The 23,987-nt window shown below is 49.1% G+C and overlaps 2 protein-coding genes across 3 annotated transcripts in view; one reads left to right on the top strand and one right to left on the bottom strand.

The window, feature by feature from the left end:
* Positions 1-3,539: 3,539 nt before the first annotated feature.
* Positions 3,540-18,663, bottom strand: EIF4H (eukaryotic translation initiation factor 4H). Of its 2 annotated transcripts, XM_050321733.1 has the most exons (7): positions 18,557-18,663; positions 13,100-13,281; positions 12,133-12,197; positions 11,938-12,037; positions 11,211-11,276; positions 9,199-9,357; positions 3,540-9,077 (listed from the first exon to the last, which is right to left on the bottom strand). In XM_050321733.1, the coding sequence occupies exons 1-7, from the start codon at positions 18,613-18,615 to the stop codon at positions 8,941-8,943; spliced, it is 768 nt and encodes a 255-aa protein (XP_050177690.1). In that variant the 5' UTR covers positions 18,616-18,663; the 3' UTR covers positions 3,540-8,940. The 2 variants fall into 2 exon arrangements, with proteins under 2 accessions (XP_050177690.1, XP_050177692.1); XM_050321735.1 differs by lacking the exon at positions 11,211-11,276 and having other exon boundaries at positions 18,557-18,652.
* A 1,890-nt stretch (positions 18,664-20,553) lies between these two features.
* The window catches only part of MYBBP1A (MYB binding protein 1a), a 52,431-nt gene continuing 48,997 nt past the window's right edge, over positions 20,554-23,987 (top strand). Inside the window, exons 1-5 of the mRNA XM_050321960.1 lie at positions 20,554-20,745; positions 20,898-20,993; positions 22,169-22,252; positions 22,598-22,672; positions 23,086-23,193. Coding sequence (XP_050177917.1) covers positions 20,554-20,745; positions 20,898-20,993; positions 22,169-22,252; positions 22,598-22,672; positions 23,086-23,193 — 555 coding nt within the window. The remainder of the gene's footprint in view (positions 20,746-20,897; positions 20,994-22,168; positions 22,253-22,597; positions 22,673-23,085; positions 23,194-23,987) is intronic.

Here is a 23,987-nt window from a genome sequence, read left to right as displayed (position 1 = left end):
CTGCCCTGAGCCTGCACAAACCCACCCGGGCAGCCCCCACCGTGGGCTCCCCAGGGTGGTCTTTGCCCAAGCCCATCCCGGGAGCCCCTTGGTTTGTCCTCAGTGGGGAGAGGCTCCCCAGGGTGGCACCGTTACCGAACGAGTTGTATTTCTTTAAAAAGGAGCCCGGAGGGCAGCGGGGGGAGAACGTTGTGGGATTTAATCTGTGGCTGGTGGGCAAGCTCTGGGAGATGTCCATGTGTTAGGAAAAAAAAATACAGATTAAAATTTCGGGCTTGGCGTGCTCCAGTGCCCTCAAGACTTGGGGGAGGAAGTTTAAGTGGTTTGGGAAGAGGGATGGATGAACCACTGGTAATGGCAGGATTGATGGGCCACAGGGACATTTAGGAGGGCTCCCAGGATAAGGGGGCAGTCATTGTGCTGAGATCAGCTCCAAAGGTAATTCTGGCAGGGGGGATCTGTGACCACCAACCCACAGACCAGCGACCCAAAAGAAGAGAGGAACTGAGCGTGTGGGACTAATTAGCATGAGAAGTGAGAGAATCGTTAGCTAATCGAAGTTACAGTACTAATTATTAAGAGAATTATGTAACTTGTAGCCAATAAACACTAATTCCTGCGTTTGCTAAAATGTGTTCAAAGTTCTGATGACTGATGTACAGGGTTTGTGGAGCAATCCCCATGTACCTTCAGCATTGAATAATGTCAACTTTCTAACCTAACAAACCAGTTAGAAAGTTCATTTCCCGGTTTTCAGTGACAGCAGGAACCACACCCAGCACCGAGGTCATTTCCCAAGCAGCCCTCGATTCCCAAAAAATTCAAGTTTCCTTTTAGTGAAGTGCCTTTGCAGGATTTAACTCCACTCACTGGAAGCAGCAAATGGTGCCTGGAAAAACTCAAAGCAGATACAGCAAACTGCAAGTGCTCCCTTAGTTTTTACAGAAGAGATGATATCAAGTGTCAAAGGCAGCAAAGAGCTGAGATCACTACTGCTAATGGCCAAACCTGGGGCTTGCAAGAATAAAATCATTTCTCTTATGTTTCAGCATTGGCAGCTTGCAGGCAAGCAGGCACAATTTCACTCTTTAAAAAATTAAACTTGGAAAAAAAATCCTTATTTTTTTCAGTGCCTAAACAGAATAAGGGGAAGGAACTGTGTAGTTGTCGCTACTCAGAGCAACAGCCACGGGGCACACGCGTTACAACCGCAAACAAAACGCCTCGTGCTCCTCTCTCTGTGGCTCTGCAAAGCCCCCCTTACACACAGGCATGTAAATTATTCAGGAAAGGGAAATTTCGTTACATTTAAATTAGGGCTCTCAGAAGCTGCCACAACCAGCCACCCACACCGTGTGAGAGAAGGGGACCGTCCTCTCACTGAAACGATTAAGAGCCAAGTGGTTACAATTTTTGCAGTTCTGGGATGAAATTTGGACATCAGGCTTGCAGAGGGAACCTTGCTTTGATAATTTACCACTCTAAGTGCAAATAGACTTCCTCTCTTCCAATTCTAACCCGAGATGCAAAAATAAGGATTTGATGCACCCTTCCGAGCTGTTTCCAGGCAAAATCCGGGAGCAGAAAACAATCTTAAAATCAGTACCTATAATCTGAAGCAAAGTTTGGAAGAGGTAGAGCCAGCTTTGGATTGCTTGCATGGTTTCTGGCTGGTCTCTGTGTGGAGGACACCACATAATGTGAAATACTTTCCTGACTGCCAAAACAGTTGCTCCAAAATCAGCTTTTCTAGCAGAGGTAGTGGTTAACAGCTTTCTAGAAGGGCTTTTACATGTTCAAACATCAGCTCACAACAGAAGTTTTTCACAAGAGTTCTTTGTGGCAGAACTGATAGTCTGAAAGCACTGGAGATATTTACAGTTCATCTTTGGTATCAGAAATCGATTTCATCAGGAACAGGCCCTGCTAAAAAGGTGCCTCGTATTTGCTTACAGGTTCTCTGGTGGTTCCCACAGCTCCAGGGATGACTCAGTGCTGTGGTACGGACGTTACCACAGTTGGCAGGGGCTGCATCTCCTGGGAGTCCCCAAATCGTCTCCCTGCTCAACCACTCAGCCCTCCAGAGCAGGCAGAAGTTGCTGCTGTCCCCGAGGAGCAGAGCAGCAGGGTCAGCCCAGAGTGATACAACAGCTCTTGGGCGGGGTGATGACCTCAAAGAGGCCAACCCCCTGATTAGAGGGTAATTGGTGCAGTAACACACACACTGTGTGTCTCCCTTGTTCCTGTTTCTCCTGGAAGGGGCTGCATGTAGAGGTTTACGATGAGAGCCCTCACTCCAAGCACCTCCCAGCACAGCCAAGGGCTCTGCTGTTCCTGAGGCTACACCCAGCCCCTCCAACACGCACAGACAGACCCCTCAGGCACCAAACCCAGCTTGGGATACCAGGCCATCCTCTCCCTCCTGGAACCCCTCTGCCTCATCTAGCCCTGCTGCTGGAATCCATTTCTGGTCTGGTAACAGGCCAGAGAGGCAGGAGCACCATGATTTTATCTGCTGCAATCAGCTATAGAAAACACCACCTTACATTTCACCCTTCATGTCCTTTTCAAAGCTCACCCATCTCAGCCCAGGTTTGGTTTTCCCCCCACAACAAACACATCGCTTCTAATGCTTCAGGCAGTTTCCCCAGCCAACCAAACCTGCTGTTTTACCTTTTGGTACAAAGCTGAGCAGCTGAAGAGAGATCTCTTGATCCAGAGAGGTCATGAGAACCCACCTTCCCCCCTGCCCAGCTTAGCTGGGGTCTGGGAAGCTCAGGACCCCAAAACCTGGTTTAAATCCTTTCAGATCAAGGTGGGGGCTGCTCAGAGACCAGCTGGCTTTGCTTGAACCAGGTGTTGTGACTCACACTGATTAGAAATGAGCCGTGAAACAAGGACTGGAAAAGGGTGCATCACCTAACCCTGACCTTCTGCACAAACACGCCCGACGCTGGAAGGTTTGAGAAAGCTCCACCGGGTTTTCCAAGCTCCGACAGGCTTTTTTTCTCCCCAAGCTCTCAAGCTTTGTGAATCAAGCATTGCCTGCTGTGCAGCAGATCAGCATCCAAACCCCCTCCAGCTCCGGGGCAGGATGAGCACGTGTCTCATCCCACTAATTACCCACTTTGTCAAATTTTCACAGCGGCTTTAACGCGAAGCCAGGTCTTGGAGGAAATGTTCTGTCTCGCTGAAGCAGTGCTGGGGATGTTTGTATACACCAAGGAACGGTTTTTCTCTTCGCTGGAGTGGAATGAGCCTTTCCCCAGGCAAAGGGGAAGTGCCACCTCCTGCCCTGCCCCAGCTGCACTCTCGGATCTCTCCGAGCTGAAACCGAAAGCGGCTCTGTTCCCGCCGAAGGAAGATAAATGCTGCTACCACCCAGTGGAAAGTCAGCTCACAGCCCTGGGTGCTTCACAGAACTTCGCCCAAGTTTGCAAAGACTGATCCTGAACATCCCTGCGGAGCCACAAAGCTGCTTCCCGCTCTTAGCTCGTCCTTGCAGGCGCAGTAATTCTTGAAATCTGGACACAAAGACCTAGAAGGTTTGAATGCTTTTATTTGAATCTTTATACAGCGATACAAATTATACAGATTTGTTACAGTACAGGTTTTACAAGGGGTTTATAGAGGTACTTGGTGAGTTTTTGGTTTATTTAAAAGAAAGAGGCAGATCTCGGGAGCACGGTGACATGAACGAAACAATCTCGTGGCAGGAAGCAAATCCCTGCCACGGGGAACACTAACCTGGCTGAAACCTACTGGGCAGAAAGGTGGTGGCAGCGTTCCCGGCAACAACACCCCCAAAAACATCAACCCTGGGATACTCTGGAGCTTTACACGGGAATCGGTGAGTGTACAGGTAAGTCCTCACAGCCCTTGGATGCACTTTGCTGCAGAGGGGGACAGAAATGGGGGGAGCTGATGTCACACCGAGCAGGAGATGTCACAGAACAGAGTCACTGCCACGATGGAGAAGAAAACCATAAAATGCCTCTGATTTAGCCACTCAGGTACAGTGAGATGAGGACCACGATCTCAGACTGACCCCACGCACCCCGTGACACCACAGGTGCCACCAGAACCCGAGTGCCCATTTGTGTGCCCATCTGTGCTGGGTTCCAGTGGCTCAGACACAGGAGGAGCAGCAGAGCTCCCCTGCAGTCCCTCACAGCCGGGAGAGGTGCCAGCCACACACCCAGAGCTTTGGGAGTGTTTCTCCCGTTACTCCAGAACACACAATGGCATCAAGATATTGCTGTTCCTAACGTGCATCAGGCTTGAGAGTCAAGTAAGTGCCTGGCACTGAAGGATTAAAGCCTTTCAGAAAGCAGCGTCAAAAATATGATTACACCATCCTAAATGTTTAACATTGTATAGCGAGTGGTATCCCGAACAACAGAATAAATTACACATTGTATAGAGAAAATGTATGCACCAAATAAAAGATGGCTCTCTGCCACTTTCAATACACTTGGTTCCTGCAGTGGTTAAGTGGCTTTTGAGAGGAAGGAGTCAGCTTCCAGATGAGAAAATTCCAGTCTCAGCTGGAAATCAAATTCCTCTTCAGCCACAGGAACTCCCCTTTCTGAAAATTTAGGACCAGCAACACCTACTAAATTTCATCCCGAGAGTCCATCCCAGAGAAGCCCTTGAGAACTACAAAGGAACTGATTCTAGGCTGGAATACACCAGGATAGAGGAGCAACCCTGTTCTTCCAGAGCCTTTGTGCTCATCTGGTAGTGAAACACAGAGACCATCCGAATGCAAAACATAAACACAACACGGATTTCAAGCTGCAGGTTAACAGCTCATCACCCTCCTTCCTGCTGCCAGTGGGAATAACCAGGAGGCAATAATTCCACGCAGGGAGAAGGAACGAGGGTGGGACAGAAAACCAGTGACTGAAGCCAACCTGGCACACACAGCCTGTGCCCAGAACACACCCGGGGAGCAGGGGGGTTCCTGGTGAAGTCACTGCAAGAAGCTATGCCCAAACCAGGCAGTGGCACAGGGGCTGCTCTGGAAGCTGCCACATGCCCATGCTCTGAGGAAGGGGCTGCACGTGCATTCCAAGGTTTGCTGGCTTTAGTATTAAACCTTTCCTACAAAAGGAGTGATTACAGTATCACAGGATTTGCTCTAAAGCTCTCACCATTTTATCATCTTTCCTGAAGACAAGTCAGCAGCCAGTACTACAGGTAGCAAATGCTCCTACTGGACTATGTGCCAAAGTCAGGATTGAAACTATCACGGTATTCATAAAACAAGTAAAAAATAACAGCATCATCCAAAACTGCCCTGGGATGGCGAGGCTTGGCCACAGTCCCCATCACCACCAGCCCTGGGACACCTGCAGAACTTCAGAAATTCATGGTCAGTGCTGGAGACTCTTTCAGTAGTGCCAGCACATCTCAGGAGCAGATGAGCAACTTGTTCCTGCCCTAGGAAGGCCTGTAAAGCCACACTTGAGGGCATGAATTTAATGTGACTCTGCCATCACCAGCCCGTCATTTGAGTGTGTAAACATTCCTCCACCTCTTTCTTCAGCCATCAGAACAACCCTGATGGCCACAAGCACAAAGAGCACCCTCAGGAGCTGCTCCAGGCTTGCACAGCCCAGCAAGTCGGCAATGCCCCTGGGCCAGCACTGGGTGCTGCCCTGAGGACTGGGATGAGCTCTCCCAGGGGCCTTCCTGGGCTTGGGAGCTCAGTGGAGTTCAATTTTTGGTGGTTGCCAGGGAGTTTTGCAGCACATTAGAAGCTGCTGTTCACTCCTGCAGTGTCCCACAGCTCTTCCAGACACCCACCTTCCCCAGCTGCAACCCAACTGGAGAGACACACCAAAGCACTTCCTGCAGCAGCAAACTCAATTCCAATTCCAAAAACTGCCTGCTGCCTTCCTACCTTCAGTTTTGTTTATTTTCCTAAGTTTAAGCTCCAAGAAAGCTCTGCACAGCTACTAGAAATAACTCAGTGAGAACATGAACAGCCACAGAGTGAATGATCTGTTTGCTACACTGCTGGTGCCTGCTCGGTCTGGGCTTTGCCATGCCAGGCTTAGCTTTAAGCTGCAGAGAAAGTTAAGCATTACAGGTTAAACCTCAACTGTTTTTTCGCTGGTGGGATGGGGAGAACATAATCTTGCTTCCTCCTACAAAACCGAAATGCCACACCCATACATTAAATACAGTTGTGTCAACTGTTGACACAAGGTGGTTTGATGGGCTTCTGTGGAGGAAAACGTTCATCAGGTAACATTTGGAAGGAGGGAAAGAAAAAGGACTGGAGGAGTCTGACCCTGAGCTGCATGGGAAGCACAGTGTGGAATGCTCCAAAGAAACCATGACTGTTTGCACATGAAGAACTACAAAAAGGAAAAGGAAAGGTGGTAAATGAGGTTGGGATCAGGCTGCATTCACTAGTAGGAAACCCTTGACCAAACCAATATTGGCAGATCCAGAAAAAGATTTGCAGAACCAAGATGAGCCATTTGCCACCTCTCTCACAAATCAGGGCTCCTTTCCTGCATGCAGGGGTGAAATCACTGGTTCCACCACTGGGTTTGACAGCCCAGCTGTGGCAGCAGCTCCCCCAGCCAGCCCTGCCCTTGCACACACCCCTCGGGGTGGGGTCAGGGAGGACACCCAGAGGCTCCAGAGCAGGGCTGGGACTCTGCTCAAGCTGTGCTAAGAGGTCTAAAGAGAAGGTGGACTGAGTAGCCAGAGGCAAGAACTTCCCATCCTTTCAGGCCATGCAAAGCAGTAAAACCAGCAGGGAGGTCAGAGCTCATTTCCTCAATAAAATCATGGCTCTACCTCTTTCACCTTACCCTGCAATAAGCACGTATTTCAAAGCCACAGGGCAACAGTGCCTTTAACTGTTAAGTCTCATGGAAAACAGGTCAGTTGGAAAAGTTGGGAGAAACCCAGCCTGTGGGACACAGCATGAGGAGCTGTAGCACCCCCAAGTCCCACCTGGCAGCCTCAGCAACGGCACTGAAGTGACACTGAAACCACAGGGTAAAGAACTTGGGCTCATTTCCACCCATAAACAATTTTTACTTCACTGTTCCAGCACTGTTTAGATTAGATTCCTCCCCTTTATCTTTTCCTCTTCCCCCCTTATTTTGTATCAGAATGGCTCTGGTACAAATTAACACAATATTTGAAAACTGAAGGGGGGGAAAAACATGCTAGAGCAGACTCAAATAAAGACCAATCTTAAATATTACTTAATGTTTTCTTTTATTTAAAAGATCATTCACAAAATACCATATCCATAAATTTATTTTGTTATGAAGCAGAATGTGTTAAGTGTTTGGATTTCTTTTTTTTTTTTCCTTTGTTTTTACATTTAAAAGTCAACTGTCTTGACTAGAGGTGAGTTTTTATATGGGAATTTGTTCTTAAAATCTTTTCCACATTGAAGATGTAAATAGATCAATTATTGGTTTGGAATACAACCACACAAATGCATGTCTGTCTTAAATTAAGTATTAGTGTTAGACAAATGGTTCTTATCTCAGAAGCAGATTAAGTGAAAGGCAGAAGGAAGGAAAGAGTAGTTCTGTAAATTGCTGGGACTCTGACTTACAACAGGAACTTTAAGGGAAGAAATTCATCACTAGCAGTGGTGCTGGTAGTGGGGCAGCCATGCTTCCAAACTCCTCTTGCAAGTACTCTGGGGTGCTGGCTGTTCTAGCTGAAGGCTCTCCCCACTGGCATTGGGGGCCCAGGTTTTTCCCATGCACTGGACACATCCACAGCTCAGGTTTTGGTTTTCAACGCTAATGATCTCTCCTTTTGCTCCAGCCTCCCCTCCCTCCTCCCACACAACACCGGCAAGAAAGTGAAAAGAGGTGCAGCAACACGAGATGCTTTTTACCCAAACTTCTACAGGAGAATCTAAAGCAGGAGGATTTCTAATCTGCCCACTTTCAAGGTATTCTAAAAGCTGAGGTCCTAAAACTGTACCCCACCGGGCAAAGAAATACAGGGGATAGTGGCGATCAAATACTGCGTGGCAAAGTATACACTCCTTCAACAAAAATAAAAAAGTCAATTTTATTGGTAGAAACTTCATTTAAAAATTTACCAAACATGTAAAACCCAAAAAAGTAAGCAGAAAGAGCCAGTGAGCAGTTGTGCTCAAACAGGCACGTTTTTGCAGCACTAACCTTGAGCTCAGAGGTGTAGTAGTATCGTACCATTTGGAAGTCAACAGCCAGCAGGAAGAGGCTGCTGGCAGAGGCTTTATCCATACTGATTCCACCAGCTATTCCCAAGGCTTGTCAGGCAAGGCATCCATTGAACTGATCCCTCCTGGCAACCCCTGTGAAAGGGCAGCTGCCCCCCTTAGCTTTACAAGGGGCTCTGCTGTGAACAGTAACTATCACCAATTGTCAGAAATGGTATTTCACTGCTTGGTTAGAACTGGACATTTCTCTGTTCAACTCATCTGGACTCTTCAGTTTTCCTCTTCAGAGCCACAGCAATACAGAACGAGACATGCAGGTCAGAAGAGGAGCACTGAGAAGTAAAAGGAAACCATACAGGGAAATAACTAAGTCTAACCTGTGCTTCTAAAGTAAAACAAACCCAGAAAGGAAGAAGTGAAGCAGCACCTTTGTCCAGAGACCTCCACGCTCGTGGAAGCAGCCACACTGCCTTTTCTACTGGCAACTGTGCTGCTTGGAAGGAAACAGAAGAGGGAAACTCAGCACAAAGCAGGCACTAGATACAGCAAAGCCAAGAACGTACTAAAAACCACTTGTTAACAGCTGACATGCATTCACAAGCTCTGTGTTTTCGGTTTCAAAGAGGACAAATACCAGATGGCAGGAATGGTAAACTGCAGGGTTGACATTCCAGCAGAGCTAGTCACTCTGTACTGTCTTGCTTTTCCTCCCGCCTCCCCATTCCCTCCCAACCCCAGACTCAGTCGTGCTCTTTTACTACTTCCTCCCGGGGCTTGGCTCCGCCGAAGATCGCAGAGTTTGGGTTGGCTACTTGATTGAGGGGAGTATCGACTGTTCGAGGTTTGAGCTGCAGTCGGGGCCGCTGTGCTCTTTCCTCTGAAAGAGAAGACATTGCGGGGCTCAGATCCGCCTGCCAAGGGCAGGAGCTTCCACCTGACAGAGGAACCACGAGCGTCCCTCGCGAGGGAAGGCTCAGTCACACAAGGGAGGAGTTTACCTTCTGTTGGCTCTCTGAAGTCCATGGAAGACCCACGGAGGGGAGGCCCATCTCTGAAGCGACCGGTGCCACCACTCCCCATGGAGGCACCGGGTGGTCGCCGGTCTCCGGGGCGGGTTCCTCTACCCCGACCTCCCAAGAAGTCGTCGTCTTTGAATCCTGAAGACGGAAGACAGTGGGTTTAAAGAGCGTATTTTGCAATGTTTTGCATCTAGTTTTTTATCTGGATGACTGGAAAGCCCCGCAAGTCACTGCTGTCAGTCCAAGGTGGTGCACTGAGCCTTTTGTCTGCAGACAGATTTGCTTCACAGAGGTCTAACACGTTCTGGAAGAGTCACTCAGATTCCCTTTGAAACCAAGTACACTATGCCAAGTTCAGAAAGTGCTTTATCCACTTAGAGGCTTATTGGAGTGTTGGAGAGTGGGTCAAGTGAGCTTAAAATATGAGCTTCAGTCGCAACTTCTGACTGTTAACACCATTAGCTGACTTCAGAGACAACACTACAAGTACTCAGAGTACTTCTGTAGCCAGAAGATCCCACTGGTGCAGCCTTAGCATGAAATCTGCAGGAGCAGAGTAAATGGGGAAATAGCTGGGGAGTAGTGAAATACAGAGTCCTTACAGAACAGAGTAAAACCCCAAGGCTTTTTAGCTGTACCATAAAGTGATAAGGTATTCACTAGACTAGTTAAAGGATTGCTGGGGAGGGGGATAATCAGATTTTAAACTGACTAAATTTCTTCAGTTTATATATCCAAAAAATCAAGAACTGTCTGTCACTGACCAGAGTTCCAGTCTGTACCAGTGACTATCCTGGAATATCTCTCCAAGCCCCCACTGCCTGCATTGAACTGGAGGAGGATACTTCAAGTAAAGAGCACAGGAAAGGGAATATATTCAGATTTTCAGAAGCTGCCTGGAAGAGAAAGTTGTTTGGTTCCCAACTGAGATTTTCCTTTCCACTCCAGTATTTGGCAGAGTTGCAGAGCTGTCCCTTACTTACTTCAGTGCCAAACAAACCACCTTTAAAGACTTGATCCAGGGCTGTACAACCTGAGAAGAAAAGCTTCTGTAGCAGCTAAGACTTAAATGCTAAACTTTTGGCTCACGAATCGCTCGTCCAGCATTTAACAGGCTGCAATGAGTCCACATTTGGAGAAGCTGCCAAGGGGAAGGTATGAAGCTGTGGCACCAGAATGCTTAGCTCCAAAGGCAGGTTAAGCACAGTGCTGTAGCAAGCTCCTCTCTCCAGCATCACACTTCCCATCCATGCTGGTGGCAAGGGCACACTCTGGCACCGCTCCTACATCGTCCATTCCACTCACGCAGAGACCAGACACTGCAAAGTTGCACTTGCCAACATCTCCCCATCAGAAAATGGACCAAACCCACGAGTTCAGAGGACATAAGCAATTCTGTTAATGCCACCCTGGATTCTAATAGGGAGGAACTGACTGGAAGGCAAGAGCAAACCCGGTGGCTCTGTCACTACCTTGCACTCCGGCAAGCTCAGTCACTTGCTGCAGCTTGCATTACTGTAACAGGTCTAAAAGTTCAGGAATATTTTGCATTTAGAAGTATTTTAGAACACTAATCCATCTTTGGAGAAGTCAGTTTCTGCAGGAATACACATAACATGTCACATCTCCCTAAGAAGGTGAAAGCCTCTGCTCTGAAGGAGGATCAGCCTTTCCACATGATTTGTCTGTTTCTGCTACTACTGAGAAATTTACTCAGCCAGATGTTTGAGAAATGCTTAAAACAGACACCAGGGGCTACATCTGGACAAGTATTCTGTCACTTAGGGTGGTTTCACAGAATTTACAATCAAGACTCTCTCCTCTGTTACGAGGCAATGGAAGATTCCCCCTGAGGAATCCCACCACAGCTGCAGGATGTCCAAGTGGGCACAAACAGCAGATTCAATCAAAGCAGTACTGGGGACAAATGAAAATGAGAACATTTCGGAGCCTTTTAGGCTCCCTCTCTGTATAAGTGTGAATACTGGTACCAGAATTGAAGTCATCTCTGGAATCCCATCCACCTCCTCTGGATTCTCGGGAACCTCCTCCCATTCCTAGGAAAAAAGCCACAATTGTGTTCAGATCTGAAGCTGTGGGAAAGACTGGGCAAGGGGACACCAAACCAATGTTTCAGTCCTTCAATGTCCAAAGCCATGCTGCTGGAAAATCCTTTCCTTTCAGTACTACCAAGTTCCATTGCACAGGAACAAACAGTCAGTTTAAATGAACCAAGAATAAATGGTCAGAAAAGCTTCCCTAACAGACATTCAATGGAAACCTTTAGTGAGTCTGGTTCAACCAAGCTTTAACTACAGCCAAGCCTCTCTTCACGCTGGAACTGGAGACACAGCCCAAAATAAGTATTTGTCTGCTTGTGCTTACTCACTTTTCTTACATCATCATAAAATAGTAGCAGATCAGACTGTTGGGCTTATGATTGTCCTCTGCAAGACACAGCACATTATTAGGGGTATTGGTCTCACTTCCTGGGCTAGGAGTGACAACATATCCAGCCTTTGGACACAAAGCACAGCTAAATTCCAGACACCTCAGGAGCGGCAGCAGCAGCTGGTTAGAAATGTGTATATGCCAAATTTCTCCTTGCAATATAATTTTCATGTTCACTTGCATGCCTTGTCTTAGCATTAGTTCAGCACCAGAAGACACAACTACAACCGTTATATTTAAGAAGCTAGTTAGAAAAATGGAAGTCACCTCTGTCATCGGGCCCGCCACCTTTTCTGAAGCCAAAGCCACCTTTATCCTGTTTCCTGCCTTCTGCTATGTCCACTCGGAGTGACCGGTCACCCAAGAGCTGTTAAATCAAGGGGAGAATCCATTCAGGATGTAAAAGGAGTTTGAGACTTGTGCTTATCTCTGATATCACAAATTAATTGCAAGTGTACTTACTGCACCATCATACGTAAGAGCTTCCTTGAGTGACTCCACCTCATCGAACTCTACGTAACAAAATCCTGTAAAACACAAATCTCGAGTTAACAGCACTTGAAAAGGCCTTTGTAAGAAGCTGCTCCTCCTGCACATCTGCTAATGGTCTCCCTTCTCTTTCCAACTTTGCTAAGTGCAAGATGCATTAACGCTGAATGCATTTACCTCTGCCTGTTAATGATGGGGCAAATCCCGGAACAGAACTCTGGGCACTGTGTGAATGCCAAGAGCCCTTTTCCACAGAGTTCTCATTGCAGATTAGATCTGTCTATACCTTCAGACAATTGTTTAGCTGAACACTGACACTTGTTTCTTAATATTTTTAAAAAAGAAGTTGGAATACCTTCTTGGCCAGCAGTGTGATTTTGTGTCATCACATTATTTAGTGGATTTATTACTTTTCAAAAAGATCCTCTCCAAGTTAAACTTTTTCCACCCCTAAAGATAACTTACAAATATAGTCCCTTTCCACTGGCCAATTCCAATGGAAATTAGATTTGCATCCTCTAAGAGTTGCCTGAATGGTTTATCTACTTGCTTTTTCTCCCTGTCTACTAAAAAGGGACAGAGCTGAAGCAATGGTAGCCTTCTGAAGTACAGAAAGATTGTGTAAGTACTCAATGCTTAAGGTCACGGGTCTTAAGTGGGTCAGACACTTCAGCTCTGGTAGAATTCATACAAGACAAACAAGGTTTGAGAAAGTCCCTTTAGGGTAGGGCAAATATTGACTCCTGTCACTCAGGTTGTACTTTAGGATGTACTTTAAGATGATGAAGTAACAGTGAATCTTGCCCAAATGAAAAACCTGCATAATTCAACATAAAGAGCCCAAGATCAACTGTGCTTTAGACTGCAATTCCCCACTGAAGTGGCTTTATTTTCTCCTCGCAGTTCTCCATCTGCAGCCGAACCAGGTGGCAACACTGACCTTTAAATTTATCTGTTTCCTTGTCCCTGACTAGCCGCACGCTCCTGATGCTGAGATCCTTGAAGATGGCATCTATGTCTCCCTGGACAGTGTTGAAGGGCAGATTTCCCACATAGGCTGTGAAAGGGGGTTCTGTTGGCAGCTCTTTATTTCTGCGGGAACCAAGGCCACCACCACGAGACCTGTTGGGAAAAGCAGAGTGCCCTGGAAGTGACTCCCAGCACAGCCACACTGCAGTCTGTGGCACTGCCTGCAAGGGGACTGTCACACAGCTTGGGTGGTTTGTCCAGCCCTTTGCCTGCACCTGCCACTTTCACTCCCAGTCAGCTCCTTTCCACTATTACCTGCTGCAGTACTGCCATGGAAAAAACAAATGAACAGTGTACTTAAATGCATTAGAGGAGCTCAGTAACAAGGTGATGAATGAACTGCTTTCTCATCCCAAAATTCATTAATAAGATCTTATGTTTCCCATCTCTACTGCCCCCTGCTCAAAAACACTTTATCTTCAAAACTACATCCTAGACTAGAATGTTGAGAATAATTTATAGCGGTGAGGAAATACTTGTATGGCACAGGTTTGTCAGTTCATCCTGACACTAAGCTGGATCCAATGCTTTTAACTAAATAGTGTATTATCAACACCCACTCCCCAATCATCTGAATTATTTCAGCAGCATTTAGCTTAATGGAAACACCTTCTCCTAAGTCTGAAGTTGTTGCCATAACTGTCACATACCTGGACTGGAATGCTTTGAATCAAACACACAATAAAAGACTTGGTTGAGCAAGGGGTTCTAAGGCAGAAAACCCAATTTCAGTGCTGTCTGGATGTTTAGTTCTTCCTTTGTGTCATGAATTACAGACTGAGGTAAACTAGGTGGTCTTTCCCTGTCTCATCCCTCAGTCTCAGTTAAGCTCTTGGCTTTGGGGGCTGAGGAACTAAACTGCCCCAGCTAAATTCTTTACTGCACCATTTAACACCTCTGTGTGTGACTCCCTGTAGAGCCAAACCAACTGGGATCTCCTGGACAGAGAGCAAGGTAACAAGGTTTTAACCTGAAGATAAAGCTCTTGGACTTGCAGACCACAGGATGTCACTGGTTCCAACACCATCTGCATCCCTCAGCAATCCCTGACCTTTACCTGGGATTCCTCCCTACTACTCTGCCCACCTTCCCTTTATCACCTGCCTTCTGCTGGGCTTTTGCTTGTGTTTGTTCCCTTTCCCAGAGGCTCCCTGTGCATTTAAGAGCCCAGTGGAACACAAGCTGTACTAAAGCAGATTTGCCAATGTGACATGGACCAATTAGACTGCTGCACAATCCTACCTAAAATCCAGGAGGTCAAACAATTTTATTATTTCCTTTTATTCTGCCTGGTTGCACCCAGCCAGAAAATCCATTGGGCCAGCAAGGTACTTGTCAGTATTTTTCCTCATTCCAGAATAAATATTTTATTGCTAATGAATCAGATAATGCACTAAGCTTGAATAAGATTCCTTAGCTCTTCCTAGGTGAGCCTGTCATTTGTGCCTTTTTATGGCAGCAGCTCCATGCAGGAATCATTTATCACCAACATTACCAACATGCTGCTAAACATACTTGAATCACAACCTACATATCTTTAATTAGGGTCCACCCAGGTTTGTATTTTTGCATTTTTGACAATATTCCTCATCTGCCTTTGTCTCATTACCAAGTCAAAAACATACTGGAGGACTAAAGCTGTAATCTTGGTGCTGTGAATGTACAGCAGAATTAACTTCAGACCAAGTTTTAAGGAGGAACTCCAAGAAAGCTGAGTTGCTCTTCTAAATAATTCCATAACATGTGGACTCAGCTCCATGTCTTTGTCCTTAATTCTCATCTCTGTCATAAAGAACAGCTATTAAAATAATATGTTTAATTTGCAGTCAAAACAAAATAGAAGAAAATCAATGATCTATAGGAACATCAGAATTGTCCCAGCTGGGTCTCAAAGGGGTATCCCCTCCTTGAGCACGTTCTCAGCACGTTCCTGAGCTGCCAGTGACCTCCTCAGTGAGCTGATTCACCCAAAAACCCGCCCTGGAGTTGAATCCTCAGCCAGATCAACAAGGTGATCTGGACAGCTGCAAAGAGCACTGTGCCAAGATGGGAACGAGAAGGAGAGCAAGGGCTGGAACCTCAGCTTTCCTCAGCAACCCCCACTTGAGCCGCTCCAGGAGCCACACCCACAATCCCCAAAAGGGTTTTCTGAGCCACAGACAAACCCTGTCTGTACCATGGCACACCAGAACTTCCCGGGGTGCCTGTGTGCCAATCCAGACCCTGTTGTGAAATCCAGCTGATTTTGAGTCAGGAAATGGAGTATTCTTTCTGAATTTGATACGAAGGCCTCGGTTATCGGATACAGAACTATGCATTTGGTATTTCAGTTTCTGTCTGAGGAACGGGAATGGTCAATAAATAACTTCCAAACTGCTTCCTAGCTGAATCCAGGGTATAGAAACACTAAAAGTGGTTTTGTACTTCCCTGCATTTTTCCAATACTGAAACAGTGAAATAAATTAAAAAAGGGCTGACTTCAATAACCAAACAATGAGATTGGAAGAAGATTCTCTCATTTACAACAGAATAGGACAAAAGTCAAAAAATAATTGAAAACATCTCTGGACCAAGTGAACTGGGTCACACCAGTGTTGAATGAATATCTGCATTTCCCACTCAGTGTAACTTGCTCAGACACAGTTAGGTAATAATTATGTCATCTCAGTGTGGGAATCTGAAAGACAGGATTTGATTTCCTTTCCAGAAAACCAAGGCAGAGAGCTGAAGAGGAAAGATTGCTTCCAGCAAACCCCCCTGTGACTGAACTTACCTTGTGGTGGGCACAGTTAACGGGGTGGAAGAACAACTGAACTATCATTTTGAAGCTACACTTTTGGAAAGTTTAGTTCTCTCTCTAGAAAACAAGATCTGCCAAAAGTTCGAAACAAAATATATTGGAATGCCAGTATGGGAGTTAAAGAGCCTTTCCCTGGGGATCAACACCCAGGATTTACCAGAGGCCAGAGCCTACCTGGGTTCCAACATTAGAGCTTTGCTGGGGCACTGTAAGGACCAGCAGGATGCAAGTTCTGCCAGGAGCCTCCAAGACCACAGCTCTAAATTCATACCCAATTTATTCAAGCAACCCAGGACACCTCCAGAGCATCAGATGTCTTCAACAAAAAACCTCCCCAAGGCTCAAAATTAGGAGGTATCTGTTAACAGTGGATGGGTGAGACACAGGACCCAAAAAATGCCCCAAGGACAGGGACTAACTCTGCATTCTCACTGAGCTGAGCAGCATTTCAGCAGGGGAATCTTAACCTTTAGTGAGGTGCTTCAAGCCACACCTAAATAAACTGCCCAGCAGCGAGTCAGGAGTGATAAACAGTTCCCTTCAGCTCTGCAGATGTTCAGAGTTTCAGCTAGGCCTCAGTATGATTAATTACAGGGTTCTGTGTAGAATTTCGGGCTCCAAAACACGTCCCAAAGAGCCTTTACAGCAAGATTTTTGTAATTCATGTCAGCAGCATGTTCTTCATCTGGAATAAAGGGACTTGTGCACCCCAGAGTGTTGTGCTCCAGCTCTGAATCAGAGCACCACCAGACACAAGGTGTAGCCAAACACTGTCTCATCACCCCACAGTCACATTCTGGTGCTCCTACACCATAATTTTGAAGATTATGAGAAAGAGGCAGATCTCACATATGTTAGAACCTGTTGGGCACTGATTTCCCATCTGTCACGCTGAAATCTCGCTCTCTGTACACACCAAGGGTTATGCAAAATGATACTTTTACAAAAACTACTCTATCTCAACTGAGCTTACACTATTCTTACGCTCCTAGAGCGCCTAAAAATGAGTAGGAGCCACTTTAAATGAACATGGGACTCTTTAATCAGAACCTTCAAGAAGAACAGTCATGTTTTCATTAGACTTCACATATTACAGGACTTTAGACAAAGTACAGAGACTCATTAAGATCTGAAATTGTGAATTAGCTGTTAGTAACTTATTAGCAATAGTATTAAATCAGATGCAAGGACAAGTTGCACTCTAACATTAGTAGTGTCTGAGGCTTAAAACTGCAGCTAAATCAGAATAAGGACATTTTCTCATCTGTAAACACATCCACTGATCTGCAGGATGCCTTTGGCTCACCAAACAAGGATCCAGGTGTTGCCTGAAAGCAAGGTGGAAGTTCTCTGTGACAGAAATCTGAATGTGAAATAGCATTTTAACTGTAATTTCGTTACTTCATACAACGTGCCCACACTGACTAGGCTACCCCGTGCAGCAACATCTGCATTTATTATGTGTCAAGTGCCACTTTAGGCCACCGGCAAGGTTATTTTGTTACAGAATTTACAAAAGAAAACAACAGAAGTGCAAGTGGCTACATCAGCTGTTTGCCCCGGGACATCTCTGCATTAGACACAAAGGGTATCTGTGCATGAAAATGAGCTTGAAAAGGGTCAGAGAGCTTTCAAAGACAGGAAAACTTACTGCTGTTCTAACCCCAGCAGCAGCTCGTCCCTGCTGCCCAAGGAGCCTGAAATGAAACCAGGTTATTCCTCTAAGAGCAGGAAAGGACACGAACAGCGTTAACCGGGAAACACAGCTCGGGAGATGAGGTGATACAGTAACACACGTGGGAAGATTTGCCCACCAGGAAGTTTATTCCGTGGTTTTATGCCCGCTGTTTTGTTTTGGTGCAACAAAGAAACCCACGGTAGCACCAACCTTCGAAAAGGTCCATTGTTCGATCGCACCTCCCTAACCTGATTCAAGACAAACTCCTAATTGCTGGTTATTGTCTCCGTGGCTCCTCCTCCCTACGCGCGCTCTCCGGCAAGGAGACAGGGACGAGCCCTGTCCCTGAGGATCGGGGTTTTGGAGTCGGCACCCGGAGCCCCGGATAACGTGGGACGGCGGCTTCCCGAGCGGAGGCACCACAAAGCCCTCCCATTTCCTCCCTCCTCAGGCACCTCCACAGCTCTCCCCGCTCCGGGGACGCTCCCTCCGCCCCTCCCGGTGCGCGATCCCCTCCCGGCCCGCCCTGGCTCCGGCCCAGCACCTCCCTAAAACCCCGCTCCGCTCGCCTGCGGCCGGCGGGATCAGCGACACCCCCCACCCCTCCTCCTCCTCCTCCCGCCCCTTCCCGCCGCTCCCGGCCCCGAACCCTGCAGGGCTCGCGGGGGCACGGCCTGGACCCTCCCGGGACCCGCCGCACAAAGCAGGGCGGCCGCGGCCACGGGAAGGGCCCCGGGCGGCCCCCGCGGCTGCTCCCCCCGCCCGCCATCCCCTCACGGCGGGGCAGGCCGCGGCCCCGCCTCGCGCGGCCGGGGGGCGCGGGGCGCCGCTCCCCGCCGCCGCCCCCGGCGCGGGGGGAGCCCCCGGGCGCGGCCCCCGGCCCCGCTCACCCGCGGCCGCCGCCGAAGCTGCTGTAGGCCCGGTCGTCGTAGGGATCGAAATCCGCCATCGCCGCCGCGGCCTCGTCCCCGTGCGAGCGTGACAGGACCGCGCCCGAGGACCCCGCAACGCTTATATACGGCGGCGCGCGGGCCGGGGCTGCCCCGCGCCGCGCCTGCCGCCAGCTCCCCGCCCCGCCGGGGCTGCCCGCGCTGCTGCCTGTGCGGAATCGCGGCGGTGCCGGGACGGGGATCGGCCCGGGATGTGCTCGGGATCTGCCCGGGAACTGCCCCGGGATCCCCCCCGGGGTCTGCCTGGGATCGACCCGGGGGCGCTAACGCCTCCAGTGGGCGCGGGGCGCTCGGTGCTGCCACGAGCCCGGCCCGCGGCGCTGAGGTGGTTTTATCCGCCCCCGTGGGTCAGGCGCTGCCTCACCTGCGTCCCCAGGCATCTCCCTGCGGGTGGGAGCGGGGCAGCGGGCGCAGTGATCGTGGAGGTGGATCCTGCTCCAGGCGTCATGTTCATCCTGTAGGGATCACAGGGATGGATCCTGCCCCAGGGGTCACGTTCACCTTCCGGGATCACAGCGATCACAGGGATGGATCCTGCCCCAGGGGTCACGTTCACCTTCCAGGGATCACAGCGATCACAGGGGTGGATCCTGCCCCAGGGGTCACGTTCATTCCCTGTGCTCCTGTGGCTAGCACGGGAGCCTGGCAGGGTGCCCACACCTCTTGTCTGTCTTACCCTGCTCACCCCACAGGCTCTGCCCTCACTGAGCCTCGTAGGGAGAGGATCCAAAATTCCCTCCAGAACTGAGAACCGGGGTGAGGGGAGCCCAGAGATCCCTCGGAGCATGAGAGGGATGAACGAGTCTTGCAGTGGTGCTGGGCTGATGGTCAGGGAGGGAACATGGCCCTGAGGGAAGCGGGGCTGTTGCAAAATGTGAAAGATTATCTGAAGTAAGGATGTTCTTTGATGTAAGGTCTTTGCAAGCTTTCAACCTCATCAGCAAGAAAGGAGACCTAATGAGAAGAACAGGCAGCAGGAGCATCTCTTACTCAAGGACATCCTAGAAGTAACAAGCCTTAAGGATGTATTAAAACAAGATGTTGATGTGTGTCTACGTATACATTGCTAACTTGGCAAAATCCTCCAGGTCTATGTATCCCTATAGCTGACCTATCTTCCTTATAATACTGAAAATCACGCCTACAGGTCAAAAAGACCCTGCCCAGGTGAAGACACGTCCCCGAGCATGTAATGAGGTTACCTGGGGTTATGTGACTTGCATGGAAATTACTAATAAATCATAATAGTCGGGGTGTATTTGGAAAGTTACTAATTGAATTTCTCTGTGTAAATAAGGGCGCTAGAAAGTCTGGTGCTTGTGGAACACACCGACCGCGGGGGGCTTGCGCAGCGCTGGAATAAATAAATGCCTCGGCCGAGTTGTGTCGTTATGGGCTTGTTGCACAGCGGGGAAACGAACTTGGTTTTGGGGATGAGGGGCTTGAAGGGAGCGGGGCTGTGAGGGGCGGCCATGAGGGGAGCGAGCTGTGAGGGGAGCGGGGCTGAGGGGCAGCCATGAGGGAGCTGGCTGTGAGGGAATGGGCTGTGAGGGCAGCGGGGCTGAGGGGCAGCCATGAGGGAGCGGGCTGTGAGGAATGGGCTGTGAGGGCAGCGGGGCTGAGGGGCGGCCATGAGGGAGCGGGCTGTGAGGGCAGCGCGGCTGAGGAACAGCCATGAGGGAGCAGGCTGTGAGGAATGGGCTGTGAGGGCAGCGGGGCTGAGGGGCGGCCATGAGGGAGCAGGCTGTGAGGAATGGGCTGTGAGGGCAGCGGGGCTGAGGAACAGCCATGAGGGAGCGGGCTGCGGGGGCAGCGCGGAGCTGCCAGGTCCCCGAGGCCGCGGCTCTCACAGCAGCCGGGCCCGTCCCGCCGCTGCCCCGGAAGAGGCGGAGCGGGCGGGCGGCCCCACGTGCGGCAGCGGCGGCGGCGTGGCCGGGATGGCGGGGCCGGAGGAGATGGAGGGGATGGAAGGGATGGAGGAGCAGGGCGTTGGGGTGACCGACCCCCGCGGGGTGCTGCGGCAGGGCCGCGCCTTCCTCGACTTCTTCTGGGACATCGCCAGGCCGGAGCAGGAGGTGCGGCTGGCGGCCACCGAGAACCTCCTGCAGCACCTGCGGCAGGGCAAGAAGGTGAGGCGGGGGCCCGAGGGGCTGCGGGGGTGCGGGTGGGTGCCCCCGAGCCCGGCTCGGCCCTCCGCTCCCCGCTGGCAGCGCGTCGGTGCGGGCGGCCCCGGCCGGGCCGGGCGCGGGCAGCAGTCGGCTCAGCTGGGTCTCTCTTGCAGGACGATGAGCTCAAGTACACCCTGAAGCGGCTGGTGGAGGGTCTGGGAGCCACCCGCGAGGCCGCCCGCCCTGGCTTCAGCCTGGCCCTGGCGCAGGTCAGTGTTTCCCGGCGCTCCGCGGCCCCCGGGCAGCTCCTGGGGTCCCCTCGGCCGGCTCTGCGTGCACATGGCAGGGGAAGGCTCTCATCAGAGAAAACTGGCTTTAAATGGTGTTCATCTGCTCTAGGAACAACGCACTCATAAAGTTATAAACTATACCAGTGGCATATTCATTCTGCAGAATTCTGTCCTGCCTCAAGAGCCATCCCAAATTTGCGAACTTTGACCAGGTTTTCAGATATGCTGCATTTAGTGCTACCGTGATTTCTTAAAACTGACTTGCTTTTGGCGGTTTATGTGGGAGATCTGAAAAGACAGCCCTTTAACAAACATTTCAAAGTCTGGTGTTTTTTCCTCCGTGCTGGTGGAGTCTGTAACATGGCAGAGAGTCCCAGGAGTTGGGATCACCAGTGAGATCTGACCTCAGCTAACCTGAGAAGTTCATCAGACAGAAAAACCTGTGTGCTTCCCACTTTGATCAGGGCCTTGCCCATGCTGAAAAGTTTTGTTGCTTCTATTACAGGATCTGGCAGTTGCAGTAAAATGTGTACATTATTCACCTGTTATGTCATGTACAGGAAAACACACACAAAAAAGAATATCAGCAGGTGTATTTGTGTCTGCACAGAATCACACAATGGGTGGGAAGGGATCTTAAAGGTCATCTTCTACCCCTTGTTATGGGCAGGGACACCTTCCACTAGCCCAGGGTGCTCCAAGCCCTGTCCAGCCTGGCCTTGGACACTTGCAGGGATGGGGCAGCCACAGCTTCTCTGGGCAACTTGTGCCAGGGCCTCACCACACTCCCAGCCAAGAATTCCCAATATCCCATCTAACCCTGCCCTCTGGCAGTGGGAAGCCATTCCCCTTGTTCTATTCCTCCAGGCCCTTGTCCCAAGTCCTTCTCCTGTTCTCTTGGAACCCTTTTAGGCACTGGAAGGGGCTCTGAGGTCTCCCTGGAGCCTTCTCTTCCCCAGGTGAACCCCCCAGCTCTCCCAGCCTGGTTCCTGTTCTGACACATCTTTACTGATCTGGGTGTCTCTATTCTGGCCCAATAAAGCAGCACTTTTGCTGCTATGCTGAGCAACTGTTTGGCTCTATTTCAGCTGAACCCAGTAAAACCTCATGAAATGGAAGAGTTGCAAAATGAGCTATTCCATCTCTCTCCTCAGGTTTTACAGACTTTTGAGGAAATTCCGCTGTGCAGCGTCCTGGAACAGATAAAAGAAAAACACAATCTGGAAAAAGTGAAAAAGGTGAGTTAGCTCAGGGCATTTGCCAAACTGCTGCTTCAAACTGACTGTTCTCTAGTCCTTAAAGTCTTGGTGTATCGTGTGGTTTTGGGGTTCTTGCTAAAGCAAATGACTCTAACAAAATAACAGGAATATTTGTGAAAACTGGAAGTTGATGACGTTGTCATTTGTCCCTGTTTTAGCTGAGATTTGCCTGTGTGATGAAAAGGTAATCTAGGACAGTTCTTAAATACCATGTATGGGGTTGCTTGTCAGTGTGTTACCTCCCTATGGCAGAGCTGTAGCTGGATGTGAAACATAACTAAAGGGGGTTTTTAATCCCTTTTCTGTTTTGTTTTTCCTTTTCAGAAACTTGTGAGAAATGCTGCTTTTGGGAACTTTTTTGGAGTTATGGCTCTGTTCCAGTCTGGGCGGCTCGTGAAGGTAGCACTGCTGTTGGGTGTGTCAGTTCTGGTTTGGGGCTGTCTGAGGGAAGGAGGATCCAGAGAGAAAGGGTTGTTGGTTCATGGATGCAACAGGACTTGAAGCATCGAGCTCAGTTCTTTTCTGTTGCATTACCCATGGACTTTTTGTGCCTTTTGAATGTTCCTGACTAGAATGTAGGAACTGTATCATGTAGTACAGAAGGTTCCTACCTCTCCTAGAAAGAAGGGATCTGTTGTCATACACTGCCAGAAAACACCAATTTGGGAAAAGCTGAGTGGCCTTTTAGGAAACTATTGTCTGTGTTTTTATTACAAGTAGGCATAAGCATCTCAAGAGTGGATTATTACCTGAGCCTTCAGCTTCATCCTCTGATGCACATCCTCTGTTTCTGGCTTGTCTTTCCTTCCTAGGACCGGAAAGCTCTGCTGGAGAGCATCCAGCTTCTGCAGCAGCTGACAAACCACCAGACACACCTCCGAGATCTCCCACGCAAAACTCTCATCGACATCACCTCCGAGGTGCAGGCACAGCACGTGCTGGGTTGGAGGAGGGAGGGCTTGGCTTTGAGGTCGCCTTTCCCCTCGGTTTGTTCACAGCTGGAAGTTAAGGGGGATGTGGAAGAGTGAGTTTAAACTGTGGGAACCATCTCCTGTATTGCTTCTTGTGTTCTGGGAGGGATGCTCTGGTTCTGCTTAGTCTGATTTCATCATGGATGAACCTACAGCTTGTTTTTTCCCATTTAGTTGTTTGGATAATACATTAGACCATCTGCTCTTTTGAGTGCTGAGAGCTCTGAACAACAGACTTTGTTTTTATGCACCAAGCCTGGGCCTAAGCTTGAATTTTGAGCTCTTGGGAGAGAAATGATGTTGTGACAAGGAGTGAAGTAGCTCTGAGGATACAGTAAAAGAAAGAGTTTGTTTGTTTCCATCTTTCAAGTGGATTTTGTTTGTAGATATGAAGTCTAAATCAAAAACAGAGAGTTAAATCAAACAGTGTTAAATCAAAACAGAGTTTTCTCCTGCCTGGGCTGCAGGGCTGTACAGGCAGGAGCAGTCAGACAGCAGGAGAACAATTGCAGCTGGAGTCAGGTGACCAGAATTGCTGTCTGATGAGAACATACTGTCCTGCTCCCCATGGCTAAGCACCTGAGACTGTCTGGCACTACTGGACACATCCGTTAATTTATTTTTGGTTGTGTCACCGTGAAGACTTTCTAAAGTTTCCAGAACACTGGAACAAGCTCTTAGTAAAATGTCCTGCAATGCACATACTGCACTGCAAATTAGTGAAATACCCTCAGATGTTCTCA

The sequence above is a fragment of the Myiozetetes cayanensis genome, unplaced genomic scaffold, assembly GCF_022539395.1.
Source record: "Myiozetetes cayanensis isolate MyiCay16 unplaced genomic scaffold, myiCay2020 scf27, whole genome shotgun sequence".
NCBI classification, from domain to species: domain Eukaryota; kingdom Metazoa; phylum Chordata; class Aves; order Passeriformes; family Tyrannidae; genus Myiozetetes; species Myiozetetes cayanensis.
This window is presented reverse-complemented; position numbering and strand designations above follow the sequence as displayed.

Coding starts and splice junctions, on each gene's coding strand:
- EIF4H (XM_050321733.1), bottom strand. CDS start 18,615: ATGGCGGATTTCGATCCCTACGACGACCGGGCCTACAGCAGCTTCGGC. Junction 13,282..18,556: donor AGCTTCGGCGGCGGCCGCGG/GTGAGCGGGGCC, acceptor TTTTCCCAACAG/GTCTCGTGGTGGTGGCCTTG. Junction 9,078..9,198: donor CTTCAGAGAGCCAACAGAAG/GTAAACTCCTCC, acceptor CTTCTCTTTCAG/AGGAAAGAGCACAGCGGCCC.